The sequence below is a fragment of the Sorghum bicolor genome, chromosome 2 (assembly GCF_000003195.3).
Source record: "Sorghum bicolor cultivar BTx623 chromosome 2, Sorghum_bicolor_NCBIv3, whole genome shotgun sequence".
Taxonomy (NCBI): Eukaryota; Viridiplantae; Streptophyta; class Magnoliopsida; order Poales; family Poaceae; genus Sorghum; species Sorghum bicolor.
This window is the reverse complement of record NC_012871.2, coordinates 11,561,200-11,571,716: the sequence shown is the minus strand read 5'-3', so window position 1 is coordinate 11,571,716 and position 10,517 is coordinate 11,561,200. Positions and strand designations below refer to the sequence as shown.

The following is a 10,517-nucleotide window of genomic DNA, read 5'->3' as shown; positions in this document are numbered from 1 at the left end:
TGATCCAATTGCTTCTACTGGTCCTGCTGATCATACTTGCTTCCAAGGCTCTGATCTTGATCACCGAAGTAATGCCCACTGTCTAACCTTGATCATCGATCATCAACACACAAACAATCGGAGACAAACATACACGAAGCAAATAAGATTACAATTAGAACAATACACCAGCATTATATAAATATGAATAAAAGTTTTCCATAATCATCTACACGCTGCTACGATCACGTCAACGAGAAATTCACGGAAAACAGAGTTACAACGTGAAATCTACGCATTAAACGGGACTGCAAAGGCTATCTATGGACTTGTAATTATCTAGGAAACCTAACAGTGATAAACCTAGACAACAATGGTATCAACGCGAAGCTTATGAAATTATAAAACTAACGCAACTTGAACGGGTCAAATCGGAGTTAAAACAAATATTTTATGGCCAAAACATTGCAGTGGCAATCTTGTAAATAAAATAGGATTTAAACAAACTTAAATAAATATAGAAAATCTTGGAATTCTCCCTGGCCGAGGACTGCGGGTTAATTTGAGGAAAACACAGGGTCTCTTTAACAATTTTACCCTCGAAGGGGTACGGAGCGTTTAGGGCCATCGGATCGATCCTGGACGGTTGAGATTAAAAGAAAGAGATGAGAGAGGGGGGAAGTGGCGCGCCGGCCAGAGGGGAGGAAGGAGGCGGCGGCGGCCATGAATTCCAGCGGCAAGGTCGCCGGAGTTGGTCATTCGCGCGCTGCGGTGCACTAAAATCGAAACAGCGAGTACCGGGAGAAAGAGGAGGAGTAGGCAAACTCGATCCCAGCCTCGACGCGGCCGGGGAGAGGTCCAAGAGGCACGCTCCATGGCCAGCGGCCATGGAGCTCTCCGGTGAGCGTGGCCAGGGGCGCTAGGAAGCCCCGAAACGCTCGGGAAATGGTCGGGGAGAGAGCGGGAGAGGAGAGGAAGCTCACCAATGCGACGGAAACGGAGGGAACGACTCGAAGCGCCGGGGCGACTCACGGCCGACGAAGGGCTCCAGCGGCGGTTCTCTGCGCGCGAGAGCAGAGGCATGGAAGAAATGAGATGGGGAAGGAGGGAGACGGCTCGCGCGCGGGGCATCGGGAGATCGTGGGAGCGGGGGAAAGAGCTTGCGGTTCCACTGCGGCAGAGAAAGGGGAGAGGGAGGGGATGGTTTGGAAGGGAAGGAGCTGACAAGCGGGCCCCGCTTGTCGGCGAGAGGAAGAGAGAGGGAGGGAAGGGGGGGTGACCGGCTGGGCCACGGCCCAGGAAGGAGAGAAAGAGAGGGGGCGCGGGGAAATAAGGCCAAAAGGCCGAAAGGAGAAGAGTGAGGGGAAAAAATTCCATTTTCTTTTTCAAACACATTTTCCAATTGCGTTTTTTTAAATGAATTTTTGAGCAAAAGATATTTTGTTTTCAAAACAATCATCACAATAAAAATGCACCAGCATGTATGCAACAAAAATGTTATTCTAAACTTATATTTAATTTTAATTCCTCAAAAATTATTATTAATTTTCTTTATTTTGATGGTCACAAAATTAACTCGATAAATCGAATTTCAACTATTTCAAAGAAGGGAATTTTTAGGGTGTTACAACCTTCCATTGAATAGCTCACCATCGCTCACTGCTCAGCAGTTGTGTCACGTCGTTCATGGTGTATCCTGCTCGTATGTCTCATGTGCCCTAGCTCACCATCAGCCATTGATCGACACCGGCCGTGCCTCGGTCCATCGCCCTCGCATCTCAAGCTTCTGGAGCGCCGCCATCGTCGGTAGACCCATCCCGATGCCATCAATATCCCTAGCATGCCTGGCCTGCCAATCATCTACAATTGGCTGTAGTGAGCAGAAACATGCAAGCCGTCATGCCAGCCAGGAAAGCTTCGTATGGTATGTGCACTAGCAAAACATGCACGTGTCCATCCTTCAAGATTTATCTACAATCCATCTTATCTATTGTATGTTTTTTTTTTCAAATGATTAGCTATATATTGGCACACATATGCACTGGCCAACTGCAGTCCACCGGAACCCCTTTGATCGATCCCTGCTGCCTTCATCGTCTCATCCGCACCATAAAGAATCAGGCAGCAATGCAGATCACGTACGTGACCGCGCCCAAGGAACGGTATGTTATGATCACAGTACATACCTGTTTTTGAAGTCTTAGTATTCCTTGATAACTCAAATCCTATATCATATTGACATAGTCTGATCACGATTTAGCAGAGGCGTTCTTCATACCATATGATCTTTATAATTAAATATTAATTTGATTAACTCCACACGACGAGACACTCCTATAAAGTCCAGAAGCCCCCCTGCCGCATCCCCAACCTCATGTTGTGCTCAGTTCAGACTTCCATCCGCAGAAATCCACCAGCCAAATCACGTATCCTTGAGTACATTCCTCTGCGTGTTTTGCAAGCCGAGACTACAGGGCCTTGTTTAGTTCCAAAATTTTTTGCAAAATAGAAATAGTAGCACTTTCGTTTGTATTTGACAAATATTGTTCAATTATGACTCAAAAGAAAGTCTCTCCGACGCTCATCATATTACAAGTGTTTATAATCTAAATCTTAACGGGATTAATGTTTATGTGACTAGATGTATTAGTAAAAATAATATAGGTTCTATATACCTTGAATTTATAAATAATATGATTAGTTGCTTCCACTTACGTTTTTTTTTCTTTTGTAAATATAAGATTTAACCTTATTAAATTTTATGACATTATTTATAAGTAAAATAAAATATGATTAAATTATTTTCAAAATTTAAATAATTTGACTTAATTCCATTCGAATATTTCTCTGAAATATCTATACATGCTTTTATATTGTTAAAATAAATAAAGCTTAAACTTTTCTCTCTCTTATAAAGATAATTTTTCTGTAGTCATTTCTCTCTCATAGTAGCTCCGGTTAGAGTGTTTTTTTTTTACTTTGGCTATAGATACAATTAGAGAGATCTGGATATATAACAGTTGAGAGAGCCAGCAACCACCATTCATTCGTCCGCAACTTTTATTCTATCCTGTTATCACCAGAAATTCCAGTGAGTTTGTAGTATTTGCTAACATGCGAGAAAAAGGAGCGGCCGTGATTATTATTTCTTAATTAGGATCTGCAGCTTTCTGTTGCCGTTGCTTGCAGGCGAAGGTAGGATCCTAATTTCTGCGCGACCTATATAATGCCACTATATGCTTCATCCAATTGTTGCTAAGGTTGGTGCGACTATATGCTTCATACCCAATTATTGTTGCGAAGGTTGGCTACCCATTTATGGTCAAAACAATTGTATATATAGGAAAAGAAAGGAAAGTGTAAAAATTTATTTTTGTAATTACAAGTTGCCTTATTAACAATAACCAATAATTCACTCTGAAACCAAATTTCCAGGCATGAGCCTCCTCTATTGCTAGCTCCACCGACTGCTAAACTGGACTGATCGACTAGCTTCCAAACTGCTCCACCTTTCTAGTGCAAAAGTATGTCAAACGACACCTATACAACATGGAACATATTGGTAAATTAAACTTCACCAGTTCCGATCATGCATAATGCAGGCAGGTGTGCCCAGCCTGTTGTCGTTGCCTCTTAATTAGCACGTTTAATTTTGTGCTTTTGGAATGGAACCAACAACCCCTATGACAACTCTTCTTCTCCACCTATCTATATATTTCGGGTTTAGCTTGCATGCTATCCTTCAAAGAGTAAGTTGAGCATACGTATTTCCTTGACAGTTCAGAAACTTGAGCCTACGTATTATCGGGAGTGGTGGTTTCCACGAGAGAGACGATATGGTGAAGAAAATTGGGGTTGTTATTTTCAACGACGAATACTTCTCCCATGAAGGCCTTGCGGCATTGAAGTGGGCTAGTAATTTGGATGCAGAGGCCCAGCTGGGTTTCATTCTACTCGTAAGGGAGGTGGTCGAACAGAGTCAACCGGCCGGTAAAATTGTCCTATCGTCTCCCCACCACATGCTCCATTTTCTTACTTGCGTACCTTTTTTCTGCGTGTCATTCTTCAATTTAAACTTTGCACTTAACAGTTCCCTCTATAATTTTAGCTATTGGACATGACTAATATATACTCTCCTACCCACTCGTAGATATAGCATGTGTCGGGCATGGTCTTTAATATAAAGAGATGATTTTAATTTTTGTATGGAAGTGATGATAAAGAAGTTATAAATTACGATATTTGAAAATATATTTTACGTACAATGGTTATATCCAAAATAGTTTTTTTAAGTTTATGCTAACACTACTACACAAATTTTAATGGAGACGGGTCAAATTGATTTATGGAGACGGGTATTGCAACCGCCTCCATTCGAAGGCCTCCATTAATGGAGGCAGTTATTTTCCCTGCCTCCGTAAATCAAATAGGAAAAACAAAAAAAAGAAAAAGCCCAATGTCTAAACCTATCGGACCTGGATCTGGGCCGCCGTTGTGGGAACAGGTTCTGCCCAACGCTGCATCGCCGCCATGACTGGATCCAGGCCGCCATGATCCATTCCACTCTAGCCGTGTTTCGATCCGCCACCACCGCGACCTGATCCGCCCCCTCCATGACTGGAAATGCTGCCATCGCCACCGGATCAACCGCCGGCGAGGAGGTGGAGGAGCACCAGATCCGCCATCGGCAAGGAGGAGGGAGCCTGATCCACTGCCAGTGAGGAGAACGGGGACAGATCCACAATCGGTGAAGTGGAGGAGGCCAGATCCACCGCCGATGCGAAGGAGGAGACCAAATCTGCCACTGGCACCAGTGAAGGCGGGGATGCAAGTGCCATTGGATCTAGGCCCGGATGTGCCATCCATGGCTCGTGGAGGAGAGGACACCATGGGAGTGGAAGGAGGGGAGGGGAGGAGCACATGGGAGTGTGAGAGAATGGGCCACTTGGTTGAGGGTGAGAGAGCGGAAGAGAGATAGGCGCTTGGCTCAGGTTCTTGGCTCAAGAGAGAAAGTAGCTCTGAACCCTAACCTCATGTATATACAATGATAGCTATCTGGCCTCGCTGGGCTTGTTGGGTTGCGGCCTTTTTCCGCTACTTAAAAAAAAAACTTAACCATGGCGGGCACTTTGTATTTACCATTGTGGTTTTTGCAACCGCCACGACTTTAAGGTCACGATTAATCGTGGTTTAACCGATGCGGTAAATTCTATTTACTGTGGCAATCGACCTAAGACAACCACCACGGTAAATACATATTAACCGTGGCAGTTTCCTTAAAATGCCCGCCTCAGTTAATTTTCGTGAAAAAAAACCCGAAAAACTAAAAAACTTGCGACCGTGGAGAATCAATTCTAAAACCTCTCATTCAACACTGTCACCCTCTACCACGACACCACACATTCATTTGTGTGTATATATATATATATAATACGCTATCTTTCTATATCAATATTTCATAATCTTACATTGGGTATTTAGGCTACTAAATAAACTCAAATGAAAAAACTTTTAACTACAAAGTTCTAAATCTTGTCGAGTACTAGAACTTTGGCATATGATGTATCACCATTAGAGATAGTTTGAAAAAATTCAAAAAATTAAGCCTTAAAATATGTGAATTTCAAACACATATTTGAGACTCTAGGTGACTTTAAATCAAAAATTTGTCAATATCAAACATATAGGTCAGTTGAACCACTAGAACATTGACATTAACTATGTGAACATTGGAGATCATTTAGGAATTGAAAATTTTAAATTTCAAAATTCATAACCTTCGAACACATGTTCAAGAATCTAAACATATTCAAATTAAAAACTTTTCAACTACAAAGTTGTAGATTCTATCGAGAACTATAACTTTTGTATAGACCATGTCAACATCTGAGATTGTTTTATAATTATAAATTTTAAATTTCAAAATCTGCAGACTTAAAATAATATTTTTGGACCCTAAACAGTTTCAATTTATAAACTTTTGAACTACAAAGTTGTAGATCACGTCGAGAGCTACAATTTTGATATACAGTTTGTCTTCATCTAAATTCATATGAAAAAGTTATAAATTATTTTTTATTGGAACCATTAACCGAGGCGGGCATTTTAGCATAACCGCCACAGTTAATTACTTATTAACCGTGGTGGTTATCTTACAATGCCCACACGGTTAATAACTTATTAACCGTGTTAAAAGGAACTCTTATATAAGATCCATCGTCACTAAAAAAACGTTTTGAGGGCTGGTCAAATCAGTCTTTTAGGACCGCCTTCCTCTATATTGTATTCTCTCATTCGCCTAGCTAGTATCTAGCTGCAGCTGTAATCATATGGACTGGGTATATATGCCTCTCATTCTACATGTGTCTATATATAGTTGTACCGCGTATTTGGCACACAATTGGCTTGACTTCTCTGCCTTGCTCATGCATGGACTCACTGTACAGGAGATAGGAAGTCAAATGCCAAGGAAGGGAGAAAGAACACTTCAGTGAAAAAAAACAAAAAAGATTAATTCCTTACTTTTTAATTTCTATTTTACTTTGAAGGTTAGGAGGAACACCTATACTCAATTCATATGCATGTATATTTCGTCTCTGCTATCTTGCTAATCCGTACTATTCAACAGACTATTTTTTACAAGTTACTAATATTTAAACTCAATTTTGTGATGAGCAGAAAGTGTTAATATTTGCTGTGATTGTAAGGAAACTATTAAGATTTGCCTTGATTGTCAAGGAACTTAATTACGAGGGCTTGTTTTAATAAAATGCCTTAGAAATGGTTTCACAAACATATACTGTCGGGAAAGGTTCTAACTGTCGGTGTAGGACTGAACTCTTAGCAAAGGTAAAACTGTTGGTGTAGGTACACCATTTTCGTACACTATAACTTTCAGCAAAACTTTCGCTTCTAACACAATTATTGTTTGTAAACTGTCGGCAAAACTATTAGTTGGAGGCTATTAGTTTAAAAAACTACCCTTTACCCATTATTCTTTGTTGATTTATAATCTCAATTGAATTGTTTTAGAATATTGTCAACATTCTTTTGTGGTTTAATCCAATTAGCTTGACTTCTCTACCTTGCTCATGCTCAAACAAACTATACAGTAGATGGGAAGTCAGATGCCAAGAAAGGGAACACTTCAGTGAAAAGTAAGGAAAAAGGTTAATTCCTTTCTTTTTAATTTCTATTTTACTTTGAAGGTTAGGAGGAACATCTATACTCAATTCAAATGCATGTATATTTCTTCTCTATCTTGCTCAACCGTACTATTGAACAGATCATTTTTTACAAGTTACTAATATTTAAATTCAATTTTGTGAAGAGCAGCAATTGTTAATATTTGCTGTGACTGTCAATAAACTATTCAGATTTGCTTGATTGTCAAGAAACATAATTATGAGGGCTTGTTTTAATAAAATGCCTTGGAAATGGTTTTAGCAACATATAAAGTGTCGGGAAAGGTTCTAACTATCGGTGTAGGACTGAACTCTTAGCAAAGGTAAAACTGTCGGTGTAGGTACACCATTTCCATACACTATAACTTTCAGCAAAACATTCGCTTCAAAGACAACTGTTTGTAAATTGTCGGCAAAACTATTAGTTGGAGGCTATTAGTTGAAAAAACTACCCTTTGCCCATTATTTTTTGTAGATTTGTAGTCCCAATTGAATTATTTTTGGAGGTGGTTGTCTTAAAATGCTCGCCTTCATAAATCGATTTTACGAGGCGGACAAAAGTAATCGCCTCCTTAAATAAAAATGCCCACCTCTGTTAATCCGTCAGATTTTAGGAGGTGGTTGAATTTTGTGACCACCTCCGTTAATAAAAGGGCACTGTCTTGCATTATTCTAGGGTGTTGTCATAAAACTTGTAAACACTTACAGCATTATTCTAGTGTGTGTCATACACTAATTGCAATCAGATTTAATAGTTTTTACTCTTCACCACATGCTCAAGGAAAATTGTTTGAAATTTTCATCGAAATTAAGGATCAGACTAGTCATCAGTGGACAATATCATACAATGGTGTTTTGAGGAACTTTACAACAAGTGGAATAACATGGCCCAAAAGTATTTCCAATACTTACCCTGTTAATCTAAAAGAGATTTACAGAAAATATCTCTAACAAGATGTTTCTAATTAATGAGCCTTGTTCTATCTTTTTTTTTCTATGCTTCACCATAGAGCAATGTGTTAAAAGGAACTCTTACATAAGATCCATAGAGTTATTTTACAATATTGTCGACATGCTTTTGTGGATTAATCCAATTGGCTTAACTTCTCTGCCTTACTCATGCATGGACTCACTATACAGGAGATACACAGTCAGATGCCAAGGAAGAGAACACTTTAGTGAAAAATAAGGAAAAAGGTTAATTCCTTTCTTTTTAATTTCTATTTTACTTTGAAGGTTAGGAGGAACATCTATACTCAATTCATATGCATGTATATTTCTTCTCTGCTATCTTGCTCAACCGTACTATTCAACAGATCATTTTTTACAAGTTACTAATATTTGAATTCAATTTTGGTGAAGAGCAGAAATTGTTAATATTTGCTGTGATTGTCAAGAAACTATTCAGATTTGCTTTGATTGTCATGAAACATAATTATGAGGGCTTGTTTTAATAAAATGCCTTGGAAATGGTTTCAGCAACATATAAACTGTTGGGAAAGGTTCTAACTATCGGTGTAGGACTAACTCTTAGCAAAGGTAAAAATGTCGGTGTAGGTACACCATTTCCATACACTATAACTTTCAGCAAAACATTCGCTTCAAACACAATTGTTTGTAAATTCTCGGCAAAACTATTAGTTGGAGGCTATTAGTTGAAAAACTACCCTTTGCCCATTATTCTTTGTTGATTTATAGTCCCAATTGAATTATTTTACAATATATATTGTCGACATGCTTTTGTGGTTTAATCCAATTGGCTTGACTTCTCTGCCTTGCTCATTCTCAAACAAACTATATAGTTGATGGGAAGTTAGACGACACCGGTTCCAACGGTGATGTGCAGAGCGTCGTTGCCATGCCCCAATCAGAGCAAATCGAGACAACAGGTTAGATTTGTTTCTTCTTAATTTCTATTTTTACTTTGAAGGTTATAGGACGAACATCTATATATACTCAATTCATTTGCATGTATATTTCTTCTCTTGCCTGCTCAACCGTAGTAATGCCCTACAGACTAATTTTCTAGAAGCTACTATAAATTTATAATAGACATACATTACATGAACATTACAACACTGCAAATGTAAATGTGATTGTATTTTATCGTTACACCTGTATCATAAATATGTGCTTACCATATCGTTAGTTAAGTAGGGTGTGGATGTAGAATAACTTATGTTGCATGGCTAGCCACACCTTATACTCTTCGTTCCTATATATGATATGTTGTATCGGTACTGGTAAAAAAACAGATTACAAAGTGGACGAACTCCTCGACTCGGTTAGGGAATTAGCAAAGAATAATGAGTCCAAGAAGGCCTGGATTGATACGTTCGAACGCTACGTAGATGTATTTCGTGCACAGGTACAGAAGTTTCCATTACAGAACTAATGCATGCATGTATTTGGAAAATAACGGCCTGGTACTGCCGTGTGCGCAGAAAAAGTTGGTCAAATCCTACAGAGGATCCAATATTCACAAAATTCTGGAAGAATCCATCAAAGTTCTCCAGCTCGACACGCTCGTCCTTGGACAGGAAGCAATAGGGTATGATTGTATGCTCCTGCATGTGCATGTCGTAGCTCAAGAGAGAGTCGTCTCAGCTCGCATGTGCATCTACATAGACTCTTACGCATCGATCCGTCTCTTGTTCTGTAATGCAGGTTGACTCGTACACGGAATATCGAAGTGCAGCTGAAATCCCAATGCTCTGTCATTCTCGCAAGTATAGATGATCCCAAGCCTATGAACACGACGATTGAAATCTCTGGGGCGGAGCCCGCGGTCCGTGGATGCCCAGAACAGGACCAGCCGTGAGAAATTAATAAAGGGATAAAACACATCGCAGCTGTGTTCTGAATCGCACTCTACTGTTCAGTTTGTCCAAGAATAAGTCTGCACTAGCTCCGCGTGTGAGAGTGCATGCATTGTTGTTTGTGTTGTGTGTTGTTTGGAAGGCATTCACAGCAGGTGCGAAGTTCGAGCACGCAGCAGCTGCCCGACTCGCGACCTAAACTTCTATTTTCTCCAAGATATATAGAAATTGTAATTCTTCTGCGAGTGTCAATTTTTTCCGTGTGAGTATTGTCACGCACAGAAAAATTATATAATTATTTTATGGGTTTTTGTATTTTTTTGTGAAGATATTTTAAAACCCACAGAAGAAGCAAAAATTTGATACCCATAAAAGTATTCGAGTTTCCAGTAGCGAAAGCTTTAAGGAATCAAAAGTTATGAATATTTAGTGACTTACCTGAGGCAAGTCACAATGATTTCTGCAGGTGGTTTTATTAAGAAAACCACATGTGAAGATGCATCTTTACAGATGGTTGGTAGTTCTGATAGTGTTC

General features: G+C 39.5%; 1 protein-coding gene across 4 annotated transcripts; it reads left to right on the top strand.

The window, feature by feature from the left end:
- On the top strand, positions 3,706-10,294 carry LOC110432358. 4 transcript variants are annotated; one of them, XM_021452586.1, is made up of 7 exons: positions 3,706-3,969; positions 7,095-7,148; positions 8,304-8,360; positions 8,966-9,052; positions 9,419-9,531; positions 9,608-9,714; positions 9,831-10,294. In XM_021452586.1, exons 1-7 carry the CDS (start codon positions 3,816-3,818, stop codon positions 9,982-9,984), a joined length of 726 nt encoding a protein of 241 aa, XP_021308261.1. In that variant the 5' UTR covers positions 3,706-3,815; the 3' UTR covers positions 9,985-10,294. The 4 variants fall into 4 exon arrangements, with proteins under 4 accessions (XP_021308261.1, XP_021308263.1, XP_021308262.1 ...); XM_021452588.1 differs by having other exon boundaries at positions 3,707-3,969; positions 7,095-7,136; XM_021452587.1 differs by having other exon boundaries at positions 3,707-3,969; positions 7,092-7,136.